The 24,815-nt window shown below is 42.5% G+C and overlaps 3 protein-coding genes across 4 annotated transcripts in view; 2 read left to right on the plus strand and 1 right to left on the minus strand.

Annotated features, from left to right (window-relative positions):
* dctn1b (dynactin 1b) overlaps window positions 1-8,083 on the plus strand; it is a 34,187-nt gene extending 26,104 nt beyond the window's left edge. The window contains exons 21-30 of the mRNA XM_076300487.1: window positions 396-557; window positions 848-979; window positions 1,280-1,405; window positions 1,603-1,745; window positions 2,988-3,154; window positions 3,952-4,064; window positions 4,762-4,942; window positions 5,257-5,330; window positions 5,487-5,576; window positions 5,839-8,083. Coding sequence (XP_076156602.1) covers window positions 396-557; window positions 848-979; window positions 1,280-1,405; window positions 1,603-1,745; window positions 2,988-3,154; window positions 3,952-4,064; window positions 4,762-4,942; window positions 5,257-5,330; window positions 5,487-5,576; window positions 5,839-5,976 — 1,326 coding nt within the window. The 3' untranslated portion in view covers window positions 5,977-8,083. The remainder of the gene's footprint in view (window positions 1-395; window positions 558-847; window positions 980-1,279; window positions 1,406-1,602; window positions 1,746-2,987; window positions 3,155-3,951; window positions 4,065-4,761; window positions 4,943-5,256; window positions 5,331-5,486; window positions 5,577-5,838) is intronic.
* Window positions 8,084-8,558: 475 nt separating this feature from the next.
* Window positions 8,559-13,645, minus strand: adprs (ADP-ribosylserine hydrolase). Its single transcript, XM_076300488.1, has 6 exons — window positions 13,347-13,645; window positions 12,915-13,011; window positions 12,197-12,404; window positions 10,609-10,796; window positions 10,045-10,145; window positions 8,559-9,579 (listed from the first exon to the last, which is right to left on the minus strand). Exons 1-6 carry the CDS (start codon window positions 13,531-13,533, stop codon window positions 9,200-9,202), a joined length of 1,161 nt encoding a protein of 386 aa, XP_076156603.1. The 5' UTR covers window positions 13,534-13,645; the 3' UTR covers window positions 8,559-9,199.
* Window positions 13,646-18,605: 4,960 nt separating this feature from the next.
* LOC143139762 (zinc finger MYM-type protein 4) overlaps window positions 18,606-24,815 on the plus strand; it is a 41,605-nt gene continuing 35,395 nt past the window's right edge. For both annotated transcript variants that reach the window (XM_076300489.1, XM_076300490.1), the window contains exons 1-4: window positions 18,606-19,017; window positions 19,895-19,955; window positions 20,256-20,612; window positions 24,068-24,214. In XM_076300489.1, the coding sequence (XP_076156604.1) occupies window positions 18,994-19,017; window positions 19,895-19,955; window positions 20,256-20,612; window positions 24,068-24,214 (589 nt within the window). In that variant the 5' untranslated portion in view covers window positions 18,606-18,993. The remainder of the gene's footprint in view (window positions 19,018-19,894; window positions 19,956-20,255; window positions 20,613-24,067; window positions 24,215-24,815) is intronic.

Here is a 24,815-nt window from a genome sequence, read left to right on the forward strand (position 1 = left end):
TCACAATTCCTGAAATGAGGAAGAAGATATAAAGTTAGTTTTAAACCATTTTAAGACCATGAGGGGATTTCTTTTTCATGAAAAAAAAACGACTATATACAGAGAACAGATTTAATAGTGTAATAAACTGCTGGACTCTGCCGTGCCGTTGTACAGAGATGACCAACCTATCTACATGTGTTGCTGTGGTAACGACATAGGCTATTATTCTAGTAAATTCCATCACCTCCTACACTCCGGATTGGTGTTGTTTTTGTGTATTGCATTTTGAGTGACTGCGGTCCAGACTTTCAAAAATCAATTTGTATACGGTCTGAATATGAGAGACGCATATGCTCTGTTATGGTTTGCTGTGTCCTGGTTTGTTGAGTCATGCCCGTGGGGTTTGTGTTCAGGTGTCAGAGACACTGTCTGAGTGCAGGAAGCAGTTGACCTGGGTGGTGGCCGTGCTACAGGAAGTAGCAGCAGCAGGCGCACAGCTGATTGGTCCCCTTAGCGAACAGGAAGGGCTCTCCGCTATCAAAGTGGAGGATATGGCCTTCAAAGCAGCAGAGCAGGTATGCAGACATATAAAGATTTACACGCACACAAACACACAAATACACAAAACATATGCAAGTACACACACACACACACACACACACACACACACACACACACACACACACACACACACACACACTATAATTAACTACCAGTGTAAAGAAACAACAAATATGCATCCTAAGCAGTACCTTCTCCAGCATGTAACATGTCTGCCTTTTCTGTGTGTGTGTGTGTGTGTGTGTGTGTGTGTGTGTGTGTGTGTCCGTGTCCGTGTGTCTGTACATCTGTATCTGTCTGACAGATCTATGGAAGTCAGGGAATAAACCCACATGAGTGTCTGCGCCAGTCATGCAGCGTTGTTATAGCAACCATGAACAAAATGGCCACGGCCATGCAGGAGGGAGAGTATGATGCTGAGAAACCACAGACTGGGGTAAGGAGAACACACACACACACACACACACACACACACACACACACACACACACACACACACACTAAGACCAAAGCTGTGTTGACTGTTCAGTGTTTTAGTCCTGCAAGTTAAAATATTAACGGCTTTATCATGACAAATGAATTTGGCCAATGAATTTGGCATATTCATGTTGATAACTTTATCTTTTAAGATCCAAGATATATTTTCAAGAATGATGCATTTGCAAGATACACATTTTTCCTCATCTGTGTCTTCTTTGTTATTATTTTTCTGGTGGTTCTGTTTGTCCCATGTCAGACACCACCCGTAGCTATACGTGCTGCCGCTCTGAGGGCGGAGTTTACTGATGCTGAGGGCCGTGGCCTGAAGCTGGAGGACAGAGAGACCGTCATTAAGGAGCTGAAGAAATCACTCAAGATCAAGGTAGACTCATAAGCACACACACACACACACACACACACACACACACACACACACACACACACACACACACACACACAGTATTAAAAAACAAGCTAACTGTAGTGTCTTCCATTTGAGTGTGATTGAGGCAAGTTACTGTGCTATTTAAGTGTGTATGAACAGTGTTTGTATGTACACGTGTGTGTGTGTGATTCTAGGGAGAAGAACTGAGCGAGGCGAGTGTTCGTCTTAGTCTGCTGGAGAAGAAGCTGGACAGCTCGTCTAAAGACGCGGACGAGCGCGTGGAGAAGATCCAGACTCAACTGGACGAGACACTCGCTGTGCTGAAAAAGAAAGAGAAGTAAGTGGAACTCCGTTGTCCTTACATGTGTGTGTGTGTGTGTGTGTGTGTGTGTGTGTGTGTGTGTGTGTGTATGTGTGTGTTTATTTAGTGTGTAATTTAGTCTTAGTCTGTGTCAAATGCCCTTTTTAGCCTTTGTCACATTTAGTCATTCAAATATCATTTTTGTTAGTCAAGTTTTAGTCGACTAAAAGACTGGTCATTTTAGCCTAGTTTTAGTGAAAAGATTTTTGTCTTTTTTTTAATAACAAATTATTTCTGATTACCATTTCAGTTAAATAGTGTTTCACACATCATATATACTGGGCTTCCCTTCAGTTGTAATTACTCATTCTGACTTTCTGTCAGTCAGTAGGCTACATTTACATGCACAGTTAAGTCGAGCTACAGTTATAGCTCAGCAAGGGGATTTGACTGGACCACTGTCATTATCTTCGTTTATTACATGACAAAGGAAAAACCCTTTTGTTGACCCAAGTACGAATGTCTTACTCCACTACTTTAGATGGCGATACTGTATGTGCCCAAACACCACACATTCCCCAAACTTTCCATATTAGCTTCATTAGTTTACTTGCTATCAAACTTTGCATCATTAGTGTAACTATTTAAATAGTTGACATTACTTGTCGAAAAATTTTCGTATGGACATTCTGGGGGATGTTAATTCATATATGTATGAGAGAAGGTGCAACTTATGATTATGTCACATTGTGGCATAAGGCTTAAATAGTTCGCCTGCTATCTCTGGCGTTCTTGCTCCATGTAGTTTCGTGTTGCAGCCACATGGTCGCAGCAACAGCACAAAGCCAAGCCTACAGGAAAGCTGCGCATGAACTCATTTGGAATATTTTGAAGGCGTAACAGCTGGATATTCTGTCTCCTCATTTTGTAGATGGAAATTAAGAAAGAATTTATCTTAGTTTTTGTTTCATGCAAAACATTTGAGTCTCGTCTTTTTTTGTCGACAGTAATGCATGTTAATATAGTCTTAGTCAGTGTTTCAGGACATTGATGCAGTCCGTCATCCTCTCATCTTATTAGTCATGGAAAAAAAAGGTTGTTGACGAACATATTTTTACATATATCTGACGAAATTAACACTATGTGTCTGTGTGTGTGTGTGTGTACCAATGGCTTTAGAAAAGGACTGTTTCCATTGTAATTGGTGTTTATAATATATGTCTCTAATGTAAAATGTGTGTTTGTGTGTGTGTGTGTGTGTGTGTGTTTGTTTTTTAGGGAGTTTGAAGAGACCATGGATGCTCTGCAGGCTGACATTGACCAGCTGGAGTCAGAAAAGGCGGAGCTAAAGCAGCGCATCAACAGCCAATCAAAGATGACCATCGAGGGGTTGAGAGGAAGTCCCAACTCTGGCATCGCCTCTATTGTCACTGGCATCACAGGAGGTGAGACGGGCTGTGTGTGTGTATGTGTGTGAGTTTATGTGAAGTTTCTGTAGGATTACTTGAGATTTAATTTTTGGAAATCATGACTCTGAATACAGTACATATCTCTGACAATCAATCTACAATGTGTTCTAACTCTGCCTCACTGTTTTATGCCCAAAACCCACAGAGGAACAGAAAGGTATTTTTTTGTTTAATGACTGTCTTTTCTCTTCATCATAGTTTACCACACGTTTATCACTTCATCATTACCTCTCTTTCTCTCTCTCTCTCTCTCTCTCTCTCTGTCTGTCTTCTGTTTGTTTCTCCTGTCTTGTCCTTGCATGCTGCTTTTCTCATACTCAGAGGCTGGAGTTGTCTATTCCCCGGGTAGGCTTTGAGGAGAGCTGCTCTGTCTCTCTCTCTCAGGAATCACTCTATCTGCATGTGTGTGTGTGTGTGTGTGTGTGTGTGTGTGTGTGCGTGTGTGTGTGTGTGTGTTGTGTCGTGTTTGTATTGTCTTTCAACTGCTTGTGGATGGTCTGAAGATTTAAACATTTCACTTTAGGGATGTTTTTCACTAGTTCTCCTTTCTTAATATGTGCGGTGGTTTAGTTGTTTATGTATGTTATTTGTGTGTTGGTACTCCAGGTTATTGCATGCTCCTGGGTGAGTGTGTGTGTGTGTGTGTATGTGTGTGTGTGTGTGTGCATGTGTGTGTGTATGTGTGTGTGTGTGTGTGTGTGTGTGTGTGTGTGTGTGTGTGTGTGTATGTATGTTTCCACATGTGTGTAATGTGTGTGTGTGTTTCTCTTTAGGTGTGTGTCCAGGCGTTGGAATGCAGGTGGTTGACTCTCCTCTGCTGATGCAGCAGATCGCCGCTCAGAGACTCAGTATTAAGCATCTAAAGAATGAGAACAACAGACTCAAGGTACTTTGACTATAAAACAAAAAGCAAAAATCAAACAATGCCAGGGGCGCACATTAAGCTGTGTCACAGCAAAGGCGTACATGAGTATCTATTAAATTATTATTACATTACATTTAGCAGACACTTCTGGACCAAAGTGACTTACATATGTCATTACAAGGGATCACATTGTCCCCGGAGCAACTTGGGGTTAAGTGCCTTGCTCAAGGGCACAATGGTGGAAGCCGGGAATTGAACCGACAACTTTCAGGCTACTGCACGCTACAGCCCAGCTCCTTAACCACTACACTACCACCCCCCAGTATCTAGATCTCAGCCAAAACATATTATTACAATTTGTTAACTAAACTTTTTCACATTTTTTTTCAAGATTGTATTCAGATAGTTGCATGATATCATCACGCTTGGTTCGATGGTGTTTTAAGCCCCCACCGTCGACTTCAAGGCAGCGCTGCAACCATGGACTTCAAGGCACCTAACCCTAATCCTAACCCTAACCTTAACCCTAACCCTAACCCTTGCCTAACTCTAGTGCCTTCCATGCAGCGCTGCCTGGAAGACGACGTTGCGGGCTTAAAACACCATAAAACGCCCGCTTCACAGTGACATTGGACATTTTCTCGTATTTTGCAGTAAATTGTAAGTAAAATCGGTGCCTGATGTGTGTGTGTGTGTGTGTGTGTGTGTGTGATCACAGGCGGAGAGGATGCGTGCCCAGCTTGCGGCGCTGCCCCCCCTGTGTGTGCCCCGTTTGCCAGCGCGGGGGGGCAGTGAGGTCCAGTCAGGGGCGCTCTACCGCAAGACCCAGCAGCTGCTGGAGACACTGCTGCAGATGAGCGCTAACGTCAGGGTGGTGGACATCACCGGCAAGTCACCAGGTAAGACAGTCACACACAAACACACACATGCACAGACAGACACACACACAAACACACACACACACACACACACACACACACATACACACACACACACACACACACACACACACACACATGCACAGACAGACACACACACAATCACACACATGCACACACATACACACACACACACACACACACACACACACACACACACACACTCTTAAATACATACTGTGTGGACAAGATACACTTGCTGATACACTTGCTGAATTGTTGTTGACATCTCTCTCTCTATATATCTCTCTCTCTCTCTCCATATGTGTGTGTAGTAAGCCCAGGTGCCCAGTTGTTAGAGCAGACAGCCAGACTACAGTCCTTGAGTGAAACTCTAGACCGTCTGAAGGTAAGTCATGTTATAATGTAGCAATGTAGGTTTGTAAGTCCAGATGCAGCCAAGTTCTGCATTTTGTACAATGCACCCTATTTATCTGGCCTTTTCTCATGCCCCCCCTCACCACCACGACCACCCCCCACCCCCCCACCCCTCTCTCTCTCTCAGGATGAGGTAGCTGAGCATGTGGTGACTCAGAAGCCTGGGGCGCGTGTCTCATCTGACTTTGCCACTTTCCCTTGCACCTCCTTCGTGAAGGTAATGTATGAGGAAGACTGATAGCCATATGACCTATCGCTGTCCGCCTACTATAGACCCTTCCAACTGCATAAACAAACGTTTAAGCATTTCAGATAACAACATTTAGCTACATTTTTGAAGAGCATTACACTAAAGTCTGATTTATTTTCATTTCACAAAGTATCTGCGTTGGTTTTGATATTTCAACTGGAAACCCTCTAGGACCAGATTGAAACTTAGACACCAATGATTGACATGGCACCTTCTGTTCTCTCTCTAGGCTAAGGAGGAGAGGAGAGGTGAGACTGTTCTGGTTGGTCGAGTGATGGTTCCGTGTACCCGAGGCCAGGAGACAGTGCACCGCCTTGTCCTATCACAGCCTGAGTTACACAGAGTGCACCGCCTACTTCTGACTTAGACCCACCCACTGCTTGGCCAAACACTCCTGCTTGTGCTTTCGACGAAAGGTTCTGCCCATTCCATGACAGGGTTGCCGATGCTGACCATCCGTCTGTCCATCATCCCAATGACAGGAAGTGACCTCACAAGAATTCTGTTTTCATAAAAGTAGACCTTTACCAGTTTAGTGCACATGACGTTGGCCTGAAAAATAACCAAACAAAATAACACAGACCTGAAGTGAGTTGCCTTCAATTACAAGCTCTGAGGGTTTTGTAGGGCTCTGTAGAATGTAAGGCTACATTTCTGGCCTCAGCAAAGGGCCCTGTTTGAGCCTACTGGTTTTTATATGGCATTGGTTGTAAATGTAAACACTTCTGGACATGTGAAATCTGGATTGTATCTGCATCTATAGAGAAATCCCAGGCCGTTCACAGCATCCATCATTTCAGTGATACCAACTGACATTACTGGTACATCATTCACAAGCACAAGGTCACCTTGTGAAAATGTCGTCATGGCTACACTGGCAACCCTTCTCTCCATCCAGCCGAGCTATTGCTAGTCATGGTTATGCTAAACTCCTCGCTGCATCTCCCTGCACCTGAATTCTCTGCATGTCATACTAACACCAATAGAGAGCAGTGGGGACTCAACTCACTCAACTGACAAGTATCATAACCTCCTGCCATAATTTGGTAGAGAAGTCCTGCTATCTTCATTTACTCTACAAACTAGCACAGCCAATTCGTCAAATAAGTTAATTGCCTTCATACAGACATACCCTTTAAGCATGAACACCTTAGACAAGGCACAATGGAGATATTTCTCAATGGAATGATTAGAAATGTAGTGGATGGTTTGCAATCCTGGCCAATCCCCTTATTCTCTTACTCATTCTGAACCTTCATTAAGCATGTTGCGAGCCAACACCACATTGTCCTAATTCAGCACACACGCACACACCAATGCGCACTCAATAGCACCGTCAAATGATCTCAACAGTACACAAGCACATAATTAGGCTATAATACAGAAAGGCAGCTTAGGCCAAAGGTGTGTTCCTCAATAACCTGCTGTGTGTGCTTTGTGTCTGTGCCGTTGCTGGTTGTGTGTTTTAGTTACAGCTCAAGTGCCATAGATTCCTTATTGGTTCACCAGTTCTTACAAATGGAACAACACAAGAACAAAATGAAATGCACAACATGCAAAAAAAAGGAGAGGGTCTTAAAGGGGTTCTGGAATGGAACTCAGAATGGTTCTAGAACTGGGTGACATTTCAAGGCCTGAGCTTGGCTCCCCAGAGATACTGCTGGGTTTGAGCACAATGCAGAGGTTAAACGGCTAGGGTCAGGAAGTTAGTATTTCATGTACATCTTTTCTCCAATTAGCTAATCAACACAACAGTGACGAGGTAGAGCTAATGATTAAGGTCTTCTGCTAGCTAGCTGTATAACTGGAGCAAATGCTTAAGCAGGTCTTGCTTTCTGACCCTCCTGGAATTCACCTCTGTATTGATGGATGTATACTGAAATGGATGTAGTTGTATCCCTCCCACTTGACGCTTTGCTATGACAACTGCTGTCAACAGAGCCTGGTGTACCAAGTGCCACAGAAAAAAAAAGGCTTCAAGTTTGCAGATTTTTCTGTCATTCTGATTCTGCAACTGAGATTGTCATTGAAAAGTCTGCCCCCTTTTGGCCAGTGGTCAGTTGACAGCAGTGGTCAATGGTGTGCCTTTTGTCGTTATCGGTTGATTCAAGCGCATAGTGAGTGTTTCCTCTGTGGCATAATCTGTTACGTAACTAAGGATGTCATTCCTAAACTTAGAACATATCGTGGGATATGCTTTACTCCTCACCCTTTTGGAAGTGAGGTGATCTGCTGTTCAGAGTGTGTTCCCCTGCTACGGAACAGAACAAAGCCTCATGTGTCTCTGTTGGAGATGTTTATTTGAACAAGTCTTATGTGTAGTAAGTTGGACTGTGTAGTCCCCGAGATGTGTATTTATTGTGTACTTACAGAGTTGCTTATGAAAGTGTTAATGTTGAGAAAGTGCTTTACCTGGTCTATCAACAAGTACTCTGCAGAACTGATTATATAACAATAAATGTAGTACAAACACTGGGAAGCCTCTTGTTCATTTCATTCACGAACACACACTGATGTCGTTTGCTGACTGCATGAATGTGTTTGTGTGTCTAACTTGCATAAGAAATGTCTGAGTATCAGTGTAACTCTGCATTGTCCAGAATGTGTCATGTGTTTCATTCACGAACACACACTGGTGTCGTTTGTCAACTGCACGAATAAGGGTCCAATAGTTATAACATCTCACATTGCAAAGTGCTCAAATGTAGGTCCAGCAGTTACATTTCTTCTACTACTAGAACTTCCTTTTCAGGGACTTGCAAGGATATGCTTGTGTAGGTGTCCAAATGGCTAGCTTTTTAGACACTGTAGCACAAGTGCTTGACACACCCAACACCTGCATAGAATTTATAAGAGAGCTGTAGGGTGCAGAAATAATAATATTTTAGAAATAATCACACAGGTATAACAACATATTTGCAGATAATTTAATTATCTTTATTTTATTGCAAATTTTCTCTGGGCATACACAATAATAACAACAGCTTCACATCAAAAGTTTTAATTTGAATGTCAGAGGCATTTGCACAAAATCAGTGTAGTGCAAAAATAAGGTGTTTGTGTGTGTGCGGCATGGTTAGCTGGTTATCCCCACCCTGTGTGTGTGTGTGTGTGTGGGTGTGTGTCTAACTTGCATAAGAAATGTTTGAGTATCAGTTAGGGCTTTCAGACATACGTGTAAGACCGGAGGTTCTGCGGATGTTATACGGTTGGGCCGTTGGGTGTAACTCTGCATTGTCCAGAATGTGTCATGTGCCTATGTTGTACATGTGTGTGTGTGTGTGTAGCATGTCATGTTGTTCTTGTGTATGTTAATTGAGGTTTGTTGGCGTATGTGTATGTGTGCGCATGCGTGTTGGTGTTCAAACACTTTGCATAAACAGGGGGACATCTTTGTTTTGTATGTATGTGTGTGTGTGTCTGTGTGCGCACATTTGGGTCCTTAGATAAGGTCTGAATGTATACATATAAATGTAAAGTGAATCACTGTCCAAACATTCACTCTGCAAGGAGATGTTTGTGTTCGTCGTGTGTGTGTGTGTGTGTGTGTGTGTGCTCATACTGCGCATGTGTATTTGGAGTATCCCTGTTCACTCTGGGGGTTGAGGCTCCGAGCTGCCACCACTGCGCGAGTGCATCTGGCTGTTGCCGGAGCTCAGTAACCCTGCGTCGCCTTCGGGGGGCGCCCTGTGGTACATGCTGTGCAGTCTCTGTGCCAGCATGTCGGCCTCCTCCGAGCCCTCGCAGCACCGCTGCCACGCCTGCGGGATGGCCTCGATCCCGTAGTGCGCCCCGGCGATGGCGCCCGCCATGCACGCAATGGTGTCCGTGTCGCCTCCCAGGGCCAGGCTGTAGGCCAGTGTCCTCTCCAGGCCACCATACTTCTCGGGGAGGCCCTCGCGGGGCTCCAGGCAGTGAAGCACGCAGAAGATGGCCGTGGGGACAGAGTGGAGGGCAGCAATACCGTTTCCTGACCACAGAGATGGAAGAGGGACCGGTCAGAGGTTTACTTACAATCTATTGACACATTACTGTGACATTAACGGCTGCTGTAGCATATAGATAATCTGACAGGGGGCTATACATGATACTAATATATAAAAAAATGACTTAATCTCTTGATTTGACTACTACTTGGCAACTGGAGCAGTCCCCAACAGGCAAACCATTATCAGGCCAAAGAATATCATGCCCTCATATCTTGTCCCTTTTATAAGGAAATCAATTTGCCTTTAAATTTCTTTAAAATGAACAGTCTGGACAGTCTCTTCTCACACCTACTATACGTGTGTTGTTGAGGAAGTGGATTTGGCATAAGGCTGTGCATTATGACTAATATAGCACTGGCATAATCTCACCAGAGCCATAATCCCACCACCCAGATATGATGCTGGATTAACCCTTGATTTGGCCTTCACTCTGCCGCTTTACTGACCGAGTTCAGAGATGACCTCCTCGATGCTGACTTTGTTCCTCTCCATTAACTCTTTCACCCGATGCAAACGAGCACAAAATGGAAACTCCGATTCATTCAGCCTGAAACAAGACACATTCATGACAACACTTACATTCATGACCTTCACCAAAAGCCTAATCAGAATTTACTCTACGAATCCATCTTAATTCAGGTATATTTTGAGTAGAACAGTTGATTATAGTGTTTTTTATTATATCTGCAATATGGTTTAGCTACCCCTCACACATACAGTACAAGTGGGGCAGCCGTGGCCTACTGGTTAGCGCTTCGGACCCCGACCAGTAGGCACGTCTGAAGTGCCCTTGAGCAAGGCACCTAACCCCTCACTGCTCCCCGAGCGCCGCTGTTGTTGCAGGCAGCTCACTGCGCCGGGATTAGTGTGTGCTTCACTTCACTGTGTGCTGAGTGTGATTGGGATAAATGCAGGGATCAAAAGAGTATATATACTTATAATCAACACTTTTGGAAAGATCACAGGTCAAGGTCCCTTGAGTGTAACTGCACAAAACCGTAGATCCTCACACTCTGGCGTCGCTGCGGGTCGACTCATCCTTCTCCAGCTCCTCCATCTCAGTGATGAGTGTGTTGAGGAAGTCCTGGGGGAGTGCTAGCGCCCCCTGCAGGGACAGGTGCACAGCCAGAGCCTGGAGGATGGCTCCGTTGTACCCCAGAGAGCAGGAGTGAGTCAGCATGGCCCCTAGACGAGCATACTGCCACGGCAGCACAGACAGGAGACAACAGACAACAGAGGGAGGAGGAGGAGGAGGAGGTGGTGGTTAAGGTTAAGATGTTTCAAGAAGGTTAAGATGTTTCAGTCAATTGAAAAGAAAGGGTTCTGTGTTAGGCATCACTTTTGCTTTTTCTTGTGGATTTTTTATTTGCTTTATTTTGTCTGAGATTAGAGACAGTTGAGAGTGATATTACACAGATAGACACAGTGTAGCTTTGGTTCGATGCTTGATTTTAGAATATGAGAGACATAAACATACATTTAGCTGATAATGAAAATAAAAACAGAATAACTGTGGGGTGTACTACGAATCTCGATTAGTGGGTTAGCGAGGTATGTTGCGCTCAAAGCCAGGCTATGCTGTGACACGAAAGTGGATCTGTTTTAGTGTCGCTATATCACCATGGTATCTTATGCTGTCAACCAAACCTGGTCGGGAGGAGGTTATGTGCTAAGTTATAGCTCAAATGGTGTAATCTACCGCACACTGACCAATCAATTGTCTTAAAAACGAAGTTCTCACGTGTAGGATTCTGTCATATATCTTACAGATGGAGCTCCGCCTCTACCAACATTTTTGATCTCAAATGCGCTTTAATAGTGCTGTGCGTGCAAATATCACACTATGGACGTGCATACCATACAACAACTGATGACAATTGCTTTATTTGATGTTATAGGTTAGACACAAAAAATGACCGCAGTGTAGATTAAGCTATCGTTCATGAATGCGGAAGTAATTGTTTTTAAATAGAGGCGGTCTTGTGCGTCTCCACGTTACACGATTGGCCAAAGTCATCCCAACACCGAGAACACGCACAGATCTGAGCTGAAAGCCTAGTTTGACAAATATAACTGCAATCATAGTATCACTTAACGTATACCCCTGAGTCAAGGCTTTGTCAAGCCTCGATATGTCTACATAGCCTAGATATGTCTAACGTGCTTCGTAGTATACCCCACTGGTCACCCAAAACAGTTCTCCCTGAGAACTGAAACTTCGACTAACATGAAGTATGCTCTAATATTACAGATGGTAATAAATATTAAGCATGCATTTAATGTAGCTTTATTTGTGCATGCTAAAAGGTGTTATAGGTCAGTTCGCCAGGACTAAAAACCTAAACCTAATCCTGGATTTAGATACATAGAGCACAACAAAAATAAAGCAGTCACGATTCAGGTTTATGTACAATATTTGTATTTTCTCCCCTAAGGATGCCAACCTTTTCTAAAATGTAATTTTGGAGACTAGGTTTAAAAAAGAAATATCAAATGAATAACAAAAAACAGGTAAAGGGCTAGGGTGAACTGTGTCATATCACTACAGCCTTTGTTTTGTCTAATATGTGTGTGTGTGTGTGTGTGTGTGTGTCTCACCCTCTTGATGTCTACTCGCTCTCGGAAGGCGAGGGCAAAGGGTGCTGCCCTCATGGCGCCCCCATTGCCGAAGGATCCACGTCCCCCAAACTGAGCGCGTGCAGGCTGGAAGACGTCGCTGAGTTGCGGAGACGCCAGCTTCTTGAGGACCTGTATGACGCCGGCGCCATAGCCCCGGCCAGGAGCCAAGTTGTACTCCTTAGCAAACCTGGAACAGAGGTTTACAGAAAGAGGAGGTTGCTTGACATGTACACACATACTTATATTCTACACATAGGTTACACACACAAACACAAGATTTACTTCCAATACACCCAATGAGCAATCATAAACAATAGTGTAACTGTGTAAGGATTGACAAGAAACACAGCTTTTGCATTAGAAAAAAACAATGGAACATCTATACATTCTATAATTGTGTTTTGTATGAAGGGTATTTTAAGAAGGCTATTTTAAATTGTTAACTGAACTGAATTGACACGTACAAATAAAACCCCGCCAACTTAAGTCAGCCTGTGATAAAAGAGTTGGTAAGGAACTGGTATGCCCACACTGCTGCTGTTGAAAAGGTGCCATGTTGGACATACGTAGTATAGTAGGCCTACAGATAAACTTCACGTCTGTGATTGACTTAGGCTTACTCGTGCCGAGTTCTGACTGATATTTCCATCAGATTTACGTATGGGCTACTATAAATCAAACAGTGATTGTGTTTTACCTTCTGGCCATATCCTGCTCATCAAACCCTGCCCTGGTCAGCAGGGAATGAGCCACGCAGCGAGTCATCGCAGTGTCATCACTGTACTGCAATATGCCTGTAAACAGCAGAATTCAACCCAAACAACGTTACTCAAGAGGGTAGGCTACCACAAAACGCAACGTCTGCTGAAGTGTGTTTTGTCGTTAACATCAGTGATTATTTTATCAGGATTATGATTTTGAGTAGGCCTATTTGCACTTGTTAGTTCGATCTACACATTGTAAGAAAAAAACAGGAGATTAAATCGTAATCTTTTTTCATAGTGAAAGGGAGCTCTCAGGCGTACCCTAGCCTACATAACAGTACGCCGTATATTGACTAATTTCCCATACATAGCCTACAAAAACAATTGAGCGTTGCTCCAAAATACTGTTTCCATGAACAACTCACAATCGCCACGAGTTTCGTCCTCCAAACCTTCCAGATGCTGCAGAACTCGATCCAAAGGTACCTCTTCAGTCCCTTCGAACTCTCCGCCGATGCAGTCTCCCAGAACTGCACCGACCAGGGCACCGCGAAATCGGCATAAAGAAGCAGGACCCCCTGCGGCTGTAACCAGGCGCGCCGCTGCGGTCATTGTTCACTTACAACGAACGAACACTGATCTGTATTTTCATACAGTAATCGGTTTCAGATATTATTGTGGTAGCTAGTGCACAATCGACACAATCAACTGACATTTGTGAATCTCTTCCTGTTCAAATTGTGTTGTCACTGTTTGACCCTGTGTCGCTACCACAATGACTAGAATGTAGTGGCAACAAAAAAGTAGTGCTAAAAAGTACCTGCAATGAATGACTTTGAACGAATGGTGAACAACTATTTGGTTTATAAAGGTTATTCACTAAAACCATCTCCTGAACTATGCCTTGTAAAAAAAAGGTCTTAGTAGATCTACGATGCATAATTGTGGATTTGCATAAAGCCGGAAAGGGTTACAGTAGCCTAATGCATCTTTTCTGTAGGCCAAGATGCTGACTGCACACAAAAAAACCTTAACAAACAAAACTTAACTTAACAAAAAAGCTGAACTATGCTTGCCTAACGATGCTGATCTATGCTTGTGTAATACACAGTTGTACATTTTTATAGCCAGATGAATAGTGCTTGCCATGGGGACCAGTTTTGTCTGGCCGCTGCTATTCTTAGGTGTACGGTTTACATAGACTCAGTCACCTCATTCAAAGCCCAAAGCAGAGCACATTTTTCATGACCAATTAGCATTGAAAAACATTTAGGTTCACATACATTTTCTTGCCCATGCATGTTGATTAGGAAATAAAAAAATACCAGTGAGAGAGCACAGCATATTTAGTCCAACTATGAACCACTTTTGAGCTGACACACACACACACACACTGCCGCGCGCGCTTCAAGTACCTGGCAACTACGTCGGGTAGGACGGCCCCGAACAGCCCAGTAGAGATGTGCTTCCTATAACAACTGAAGTGGTCTTCCACAGCTTTATCATTAGTCAATGAATATCTTCATAAGAATCTGGTTCAGAACAGTCACAAAAGGAGAGGAACAGATTGAAGCCAACAGTAGGCTATATGGGCACTACTCCCCTTCAAGCTCCCCTGCCCTCCCTTCAGGACTACCTCCACAAGAACCAGGAGTTGGGCAGAGAAAAAAAAACAAAAAACACTGAGGATCCCTCACGCCCTGGACACAACAGAACCTTGTAAACGTCACAAGAAACAGGAACAGCAGATGAATGAATAGCTGGCAATATCCATCTACCATACACTGTAGCCTGCAACCTGCTCCATTTCGGAATAGCATACAGTAGGCTACATTCTTAGGCCTATGCTACATTACTGTTGCTTGTATGGTCACATTGCACTTAATGTAAGTTGTTGTCTTGTAAACAGTAGGCTATGTGTATGATATGTATTCAATAGATCTGTATATTGTTTATATATCTTTAATATAATATTTAATTATATCATTATTACAGTGCATGAAAATGCACTGTACTGTTCTTCCTAGGCAACTTCTTCTTCTTCTTCTTCTTCTTCTTCTTCTTCTTATTCCGCTTACCACTTTTTCTAGACGCAATTTCTCTTGAACAGTTTAACTTAGAAACTTCATTCAAACTTTGTAACGTAGGTCTTCAAACAGATCGGGTTGCTATGTCTTTTCAACTTTGAAACTTTTATACTTTTTAAACTATTAAAGAAAAACTTTTTAAAATTCCCCATAGACTTAACATTGCCTATTATGACATCATAATACGGCCATTAAGCAATTAGAATCCTATGGCAGGTGTTCAGGCCACCTGCAGCCTCAGGCTTTAAGCATACAATCTGGGTCAATTAAGACTACACATCCTATTCAACTGTTTCCTCTGCCCAAAACTGTTTCAAAATAAAAGTCCTCACTACAATAATCCACTGTTAAACAATGTAACCCATTAAACTACTGAACTTTTTACATTCAACTTTTAAACGGTCTACTTTTAAACGATCATTAAACTATCTATCTATTAAACTAGCTGTCTATCAACAACTTTTAAACTATCTACATTCAACTTTTAAACTATATACATTCACTAGCTGTCTATCAACAACTTTTAACTTGTCATCAACTATGTCAACACTTTATCAACTATGACTCCTACCCACTGTAGCTAGTTAGCATGGTTAGCAAAGTTAGCATGTTAACATTGCTAACATTGTTAGCATTTTTAACAAAACTGCTAAAAATGATTAGCTAGGTTAGCTAAGTAACATGGTTAACATAATTAGCATGCTAGCATGTTAGCATGCTAGTTAACATAACTGCTAAAAATGATTAGCTAAGTTAACTAAGTAACATGGTTAACATAGTTAGCATGCTAGCATGTTAACATGCTACCCAGACAGCACACATACGTCTGCCCGATGTCGGTTTCAGATCAGCATGGAATCCTCCCATATAATAATGTCGCAGGGGTATCGGCCTGAAGTCGCTTCCCTGTATGTTGGCTTTTGATCGTTCCTACTACCCAAAGCAGATCCCGCTATCTGTTTTTTTTACCCCAGCTTCCATGTATGTTGGCTTTTGATCGTTCCTACTACCCAAAGCAGATCCCGCTATGTTTTTTTTTACCCCAGCTTCCATGTATGTTGGCTTTTGATCGTTCCTACTATCCAACGCAGATCCCGCTCTATCTGTTCTTTTTTTTTGCGTGTGTAGCAGGCAGCCAGGGACGTCAGATCAGCCTCCTGGAGCAGCGATTTTCAGGTTGGTAAATTCACTCATGTAAATTGTCAGAAAATAGGCATTGTGTCAATTGTATGACTGTTTATATATTTGCTTGCTAGGATAAGCCATAACTTGGTGTGCATTACTTTATAAAGAGCTGTTTTGGGGTAATTACAACTTCGTTGTGAACTAATTCACGTTAGCTAGTTGAGCTAACACTGGAAAATATGTTAAACCTAGCTAGCGGCTATGACGAAATGTTAACACTACAGCATCCATGATTACCGGTACAAGGACAGCAATATGCTTGGGTGTAAGAATAGCAAGTTATTCTTTGACCGTGAGACTTCACCCAGGCTGTCGTTTTTGTATGGAGAGGAGTGGGAGCTAGGCTAACATTACTGGCTTGGCTGAGCTAACCTGCTGGTCGTGTCATCATAACGCCTTTGCACAGAGGAAATGCACAGATGCATCAGCCGAAGTTCCCAAAGCAAATGTAGGCTACGTTTCAGTCCCAACTTTCTCTAGTCACTTCCAGAGTTGGTGTTTTGGCCGGCGTTAGCGCGCTAGCCAAGTAACGGCATTAGCTCGCCTCTGCTTGATTGAAATATCAGCTGAGGTAATGCTAATGGGTTTGAAATCTATTTCTCCGAGCTCGGTAGTGGTTCTCTGCATCTATGAAAATGCATTAACAGCAATCGGTAAGGGTAGACATTAAAGATGAAAGTGTTGCAGTGAATTAATTGTTGTTTTTGTCTCTTGCAGGAGAAGAACCTGATTTTTGGGGGAACATTTTCTAACAGCATTTTTTCATCATTCAGACTTTTTTAAACATTCAATAAAATGAATTGAAAATATTTCTGGCATCTTTCTTGTGTCTTTATAGATCTAATAATGTATAGCCTAGTGTAAAATGTGCAATCTCAAGTTCCGACCTAAATAAATAAAGGTCGTATAAGCCAGGGGTGGGCAGCTTTGATGAGTCGTTGAAACATTGGCTCATTGTCGTTTTCGATTATTTGCCGACATCCCGGCGATGTCTTGCCAATGAGCAAACGATGAGTCGTTGAAACATTGGCTCATTGTCGTTTTCGATGATTTGCCGACATCTCGGCGATGTCTTGCCAATGAGCAAACGCTTCCTATGCGATGTCTTCTAGACTATAACGGCATTTATCGGCCCGACATCGGTAAGATTTATGTGTGCCGTCTGGGTAGTTAACATTTTTAACAAAACTGCTAACATGTTAACATGCTAGTTAGCATAGTTAGCATAACTGCTAAAAATGATTAGCTAAGTTAGCTAAGTCACATGGTTTATATAGTTAGCATGTTAACATTGCTAGCATAGTTAGCATGTTTAACAAAACTGCTAGAAAATGTTAGTTAAGTTAGCTAAGTAGCATGGTTAACATGTTAACATTGCTAGCACTGCTATAAAACATTAGCTAAGTAGCATGGTTAGCAGAATTAAAAATCTTAGCATAACTGCTAGCAAACATTAGAGCCATTCCAACTTTCAGTTATCTTCAAATATCTACCTATACACAGCCATTAAACTATTTGAATATCAACATTCATTAAACTGCTAGAAAACATTAGCTAAGTAACATGGTTAGCAGGTTAGCATTGCTAGCACTGCTATAAAACATTAGCTAAGTAGCATGGTAAGCATAGTTAAAAATCTTAGCATAACTGCTAGCAAACATTAGAGCCATTCCAACTTTCAGTTATCGTCAAATATCTACCTATACACAGCCATTAAACTATTTGAATATCAACATTCATTCAACTTCCAGTCTGTCAACAACTTTTCAACTATTTACCTTCAACTTTTAAACGGTCTACTTTTAAACTATCATTAAACTATCTATTAAACTAGCTGTCTATCAACAACTTTTAAACTATCTACTGTCTATCAACAACTTTTAAACTATCTACATTCAGCTTTTAAACAGTCTACTTTTAAACTATCAACTTTTATTAAGCTATGCAACCACCATGTCTATCCTAGCATCACCGTAGTAACCATCTCTGTATTATCCGTTTTAACTATACATGATATTTTACATCACAACTTTAGCATTTTCATGCACTGGTAATTCCTTGGAATTGCATTTCTAGTTTTTTCTTGAATTTCCCCTGGGGATCAAGTATAAAATATCAATAAAGTATCTAATATAGTATACATTGTATATTGTAGTCTGGTTATTCTTTTGTCTATAGGCTACTGCCAGAGTGACATAATAACCACATTCCTTGTATGCAAACTCTTAGACATCTGATTCTGCAGTCGTTAAAATGACATTACTGTCGGCTATTCAATATTTAATAGGCTATGTAACATCTTATCATATGATGACAATGTTCCGTTGTTTACCTCCTAGACGCCAGATGGCAGTACAACACTGGGCCGTTACCGTATCAGGAATCAGAGAAAGAATGAGGGAACCCTGTCTCCGCTGTGTTCGCGCGGGGACGTCTGTTGTGGACCATGGATATGGAAAGGCCCCGCGATTCTCTCCGCGAAACATGCATGATATAGGCCTTTAAAGTGATCGAAACGGGTTTCCACTTATTGCAGGGCCACAACATATAGATCGATTCTACAGTTTCCTTATTAAGTGAGGTACAAAAATAATTGTATTGTTGTTCCTAGCAAGTTAGCTAACACATTTCCAGCTAACGTTACAGTGCAACCAGGGGTGCGCGTCAGCATCCTTGGATCATTTCAGTAAAAGTGGATTTGGATAAATGCATTCAATGAACGTTCTCTTACAATCAAGACGCTTCTTAGTGGTCGTTATACTTTGTTGAGCGGTACGAGTCGGTCACCTGCACTGTAAACATGGCGGATTCCGACAAAGATGAGGTGAGCGTCTCTCCACGGTTAACATTAACCTTTTCTTCCACACTGTAGGCTTCCACGATAATGACTATGGTTACCCTTAATGGCTACTATGTATGGAGAGGATCTCTGCTCATATTGCTCATTAGACAGGGCGTGCGATCATAGGTTTCTGGTCTATCATACAGTATCTCACAAAACTGAGTACACCACTCACATTTTTGTAAATATTTTATTATATATTTTCATGAGACAACACTGAAGAAATGACACTTTGCTACAATTTAAAGTAGTCAGTGTACAGCTTGTATAAAAGTTCTCCTCAAAATAACTCACACACAGCCATTAATGTCTAAACCGCTGGCAACAAAAGTGACTACACCCCTAAGTGAAAATGTCCAAATTGGGCCCAATTAGCCATTTTTCCTCCCTGGTGTCATGTGACTTGTTAGTGTTACAAGATCTCAGATATGAATGGGGAGCAGGTGTGTTAAAATTGATGTTATCGCTCTCACACTGGTCACTGGAAGTTAAACATGGCACCTCATGGCAAATAACTCTGAGGATCTTAAAAAAAGAAATAGTTGCTCTATATAAAGATGGCCTAGGATATAAGATATATAATTGGCAACACCCTGAAACTGAGCTGCAGCACAGTGGCCACTCTGAACCGGCCTCGCCATGGTCGACCAAAGAAGGTCAGCTCAGAATCATATCCAGAGGTTGTCTTTGGAAAATAGATGTACGACGAGTGCTGCCAGCTTTGCTGCAGAGATTGAAGGGGTCGGGGGGGGGTCAGCATATGCGTACTGTACATGTATTGTTTGTATTCCAGTGACCATTTCCCTCTCCACAGAATGTTAAGTAATTCTGCATAGCTCATGGTTCCCTGTCTTTACAGAATGGAGACTTTGTAGCACAAGCATTTACCGAAAACTCACCACCATCACCGGTCTCTGCAGGTACATCCAGACTTCTTTCACTGTCTCATTGTTCAATGTTCATATACTCACATGTATAATCCACAATTATGGACTCGTGTGTCTATTTAGGAAAATTACTTTTCTTCAAAGAAACAAAATATTTGTAGAGTACATGCATATTAAAGCTTTCATGTGAAAGCAATAATGTATCTGATTTATAATCAAAAATATTATTCAATATGTCCAGGTGTCACAGTTGAGGTTTAGGCTACTTTCTCTTTGCTGAGTTTTGAGTGTATACAAACCAGTGCAAGAACAGGATTTTGGGGTTTGTGACAGGTGAGGATGTGCACATGGCGTCAGACGACGGGGAGGGTGACGGAGAGACGGCCGGACCCTCCGCCCTCGCAGAGTGGAGCGAGGAAGAGACGACGCAGGGTGCGAGCGGAGGCATGGCGGGGGAGGATGGGGATGAACTGGACGGCGTCCCCGTGTTCGGGGTGGACCAGGACCCGTGGGACTTGGACGTGCCGTCGCTGGGCGAGCCGTACCCCGACACCTCCAACACAGGGTCCGACTCGCGGATGATTGGGCTGGGGGAAGAGCCGGAGCAGCAGAAGCAGCGCGGGCTGGACGAGGGGTCCGAAGTGGACAGCCACACAGAGCAAGGAGCACCCGTCGTAGGGGAAGATGGAGGTGAGGAATGAAGCTGGCAGTTCAACTCGCAAAAAAAACAAAAAACTAGACTGGCTAGCATCAGACCAATTATCAGTGAAGGTTTTAAATGTTTAATCATTTCCAGTGGTTGTTTCTTCAGTCGTTTAATACTGACATGATCAGCCAAGCCATTGGTTGAGCACAAAACTGCCTCAACGGTGCTCCTATATGGTGGTCATTGTATAAAGTCCCACAAGCGCTTGTGATCGGTTCCTTTGACTGGGGATGAAACCAGTTGCAATGGGAGAGAAACCAGACGGATCTGCCAGAGCACATTCAAAGAGCTTGCAGGTTCACCTGGCTGCCAGGCTTACAAAAAAACAGTTTTGACAGTGTTGTGATAAAACCACATCCAAGAAAGCTGCTGTTGACCACAAAGTTTAATTCACAAGTACCTCAAAAGGGACACAGCCTGACAAAATCTAGCCAAGTACCACTGAGCAGTAGAGTGTATCAAGGTATCTGCAGATAACCGGTTACCCATGAGAAGGTGCGCACGATCGGACCTCGGAGTTGTGATGCTCTGTCTTTAATGCTATAAGTGGGGTTCAGGGGCCTCCAAGTCCAATCAGAAATCGGGGTTAGTCCCCTTCACAGGCGATTGACATGTTGACAAACCAATCAGAGCCCTTGTCAGAAAGCCAATTTATCATATTGGTGTAAATTCCTGCTATTTTTTTACCATAAAAATAATGTATGGCAAAAGTTGGTCTCAAGGTCACGGTTTTGTTGATTAATGTTACTTGGCTGTGTGGGTTTGGGGTTTGACACTTTCCCAGAGGGGTATTTCACAAAACCTAGATAAGGGATTAAGCTGGGATTGAATTTAGTCTTGACTTGGTTTCACAAAAGAGATAGCACATAAGTTACCATGGGGATTTATTCTCTGCACCTAGCCTGGTCCCAACCAGGCTAACAGCCAAGCTAAGTTAATTCTAATGGTAATTATGTTGTCTTATTGGTTCAGCTAGCTGTCATTCAAATCAGACCTCCGTGCTAATTTTTAAGGAGCTTTAGTCCATTTATATACTATTTGCTAAATATATTTGCTCACAAAACAAAACAGATTGTCGGCCTACTACTATATGGTTATTATTTTAATTGTGATAGCCTTAGAATTGTTAACATAGGCCTAGGTACTCGTTGTTTGCTTCTTTTGTTGATAGATGTTTGAATAGCCTACTGTAGGTGATTGGAAGTGAAGGGGCACGTTTTCGAAGGTGTTTTCAACTAAAATATAAAGGTGTATCATACTATGTTCATCGTTGCAGTGGCATGCACTGTCTTAAGGACATTGCGTGCGGAGACAAGAACGAACTCACATGGGTGCATACGTAAATTTGCATTCAGTTGGTGTACCACGCCTACTCCTGCAGTTTTACAGAAATAGCCATGATTCCCCGTTCCAAAATGGACAACTTTACTTCATTGTTAGTCTAGATCAAAAACGGGTGTTCACTTTGTGTGAATGGCGCTATTTTCCGCGTCTTCTATTCCAACCATGAGTTCTTTGGGGCAGAAACGAGAATGCGCACACATCTTAAATTACTTACACCTGGCTTGAGATAGTTGCTCCTACTCATCTTGGATTGGCGTTAGTGAAACGAGTTTAGCTAGGATGACCAGACAACGCTATCACACCTTGTTTATCACTTATCTTGAATGTCTTAATTCTGACTTTGTGAAATACCCTGCTGGCGTCTAATAATTAATCATATCGGCTTGTGTTCTGGGGACGCCTTCCTAAGTGCTCCTTAAGTGCTTTCTACGTGTTTCAGTGACACTTTCCCAGTGTCCAGTAGGATCAGGTTATGCTTGGAGTGTGTGCAAAAAGTGTCATAATGGGCAAGTTGCAGCACACAGGTGAGTGCATGAACCAAGGTGAATAGAACGAGTTCTACTGCAGAGTGGCACATAGGCCTCTTCATGGAAAATGACCACAACAGTGTGGTTTTGAGGTGAATAGTTTGTGAATAGTCCCTTAGTTATGGACAATCTTGCATATCATTCTTTGATTTAAAGGCTACATTTACACAGTCTGTTAATGTGACCCAATTCCATTTTTTTGCTCATGTGGCACAGTTCTGATGTGCAGCTTGAATGTATAAACAGAAAAAAATCCATTTCAGACCTCATTCATTTTTCAATGCGACTGCCGTCTTAATGGGCAGATTGGATATTTCCTGTCATTTTCAACTTGCACATAGTTGAAATGCCTGTAGTCTTATCTTTTCACATTACACGTAATGTTGCGTTCACGTTCGCAACTGGCAGAACCGTAAAATGAAAATGAAGGTGGAAGTTTGAATAAGGGCTCTCGGCTTTCTTTTTCCCCATAAAATAAAACCAGCAGACTTCAAGATACTTCAGAAACGAAAGTAAACAACTTGCCACTGAAATAGCCTAATCAGGCAAGCTTGTATTATTTTGTGCATTTGCAGCGCTGTCTGTATGTTTGCTTCCATTTTGGTGACCAAAATCCCTCTGGTGTGCATTTTTGGTTTAGGTTTGGTTGGGTCGGGTTGTCTCAAGGACCCAAGATGTCTCACAACACTGACATTAACTAAACAAAATGATGAAGATTTTGTTTGTGAAAATAATGGGAATTCTTTGGAACTCCCATGGGAAAGCACATGCCATGAGTGGTAAATGAACCCTTAAAGGAGAATTCCGGTGTGATATTGACCTAAAGTGTGTTGAAACATGATACAGAGTCTGAACGCATGTCTCATAGCCCATCTCGGCTTGTCCCCTGCACTCCAAAATCTGGCGCTAGTTAGCAGATGCTACCAACAGCTTTTTCAATGGTGGTGCTTCGGCATCGGGCTAGCCATGCAAATAAATCACTGTTTTACACCATTTACGAGGCTCAATGCATCTCCACACTTCATTGGTAGACTTGCGAGGGCCCTGACATTTAAAACGAGACATTGAGAACTTTGAAAAAGCACTGGTAGTTTACTTACAAGACGATTTATGCACAGTATCTTCACAAAGTTTAGCGTTTGCAGCCATCTTGAATTTAGTCATGATAAGTCGAGCGACGAGTAAGAATGAACAGGTATGATAAGGGATCAGATTCCAAAAATAATTCCGTAGAAATGCATGCAAACTTAAGGAGAGCAACACAATGGCAGATGCAAAATTGGAACAATACAAATGAATGACAACAATACAAGAAAAATGTCACCATGTCAACTACATTAGTCATATCTGTTGTAGATACATCACTGGGTGGGTGATGTGGGTAGGAGAGAACAGAAAGTTATGAAAAATGTCAATAGTTTAACAGCCTTGTCTCTCTGAATCATATTAGCATATTGGCAGCGGTAGCTCACTCAGAAAATGCACTCTTACCATTACCATGTCCACCACTGAATCTGAGATGAAAGTTGTCTTGACTTGTTTTGCCTTGACTTGCCTTGCTGGAGCAGGTTTGATGCACCACACAGGACGGTCCCCCATGGCCGGTGATGAGGGCAAGTTTGGGCACACAGAGGCGGCCGGCCCAGAGGCGAGGACAGAGGCAGATGAGACGCGCTCCTCTCCTACACCCACACCCCCAGCTGAGCCAACTCCAGGTCAGACGCAGCAAGCCGCTCTATCGAGAATGGGACATAGTGGCTAAGAAAAGTGTCTCATATCGTAAAAAAAAAAATTAATTCAGTAGAATCATACTGCAGACAACCAATTAAGCGTAAATATTAAAATAAACACGATGTGAACCAATGAGGTCTGCTCAAACTGAATGTAGGGACAGCACTGATTCCTACGTGATAGGACAGAAGGTTATTATAAGGGTTGCTTATTTGAGGCTAATTGTTTCCAGGCCTATTAACTTTATATCTAATAGTCTGCAGGTGAATCTCATTGGTTAATTGGTAGCCATACCTACTCTTGCCCTTAAGGGTTAGATGTTTGGATTGGAAGGAAGTTTCTTTAATCCTAGTTGCTTTGTGAATTAGAAATGAGTTTTGTTCATGTTTGGATACTTTCACTTTTTTTCCAGTGGTTTTAAGATTTAGCCACTCCATTATAAATACCTTTCAGTATTTTATGTCCCTGTCAGCAGACAGTTCAGATGTGTCCATTTATTAGCCCATTTTTGTTCCCCATCTTGGACACCTGTACTGTGGGTAAAGCTGTCCCACGCTCAGCCCTGTAAGCCTGCACTGAACTGCA

This window comes from Alosa pseudoharengus, unplaced genomic scaffold, assembly GCF_046254945.1.
Source record: "Alosa pseudoharengus isolate Yale_2024_CS ecotype anadromous, Long Island Sound unplaced genomic scaffold, YU_APseudo_1.1 YU_APseudo_1.1_scf_22, whole genome shotgun sequence".
In the NCBI taxonomy this organism is placed as follows: Eukaryota; Metazoa; Chordata; class Actinopteri; order Clupeiformes; family Clupeidae; genus Alosa; species Alosa pseudoharengus.

Coding starts and splice junctions, on each gene's coding strand:
- adprs (XM_076300488.1), bottom strand. CDS start 13,533: ATGACCGCAGCGGCGCGCCTGGTTACAGCCGCAGGGGGTCCTGCTTCT. Junction 10,146..10,608: donor ACCCGCAGCGACGCCAGAGT/GTGAGGATCTAC, acceptor GTCTTGTTTCAG/GCTGAATGAATCGGAGTTTC. Junction 9,580..10,044: donor GGAGGTCATCTCTGAACTCG/GTCAGTAAAGCG, acceptor CTCTGTGGTCAG/GAAACGGTATTGCTGCCCTC.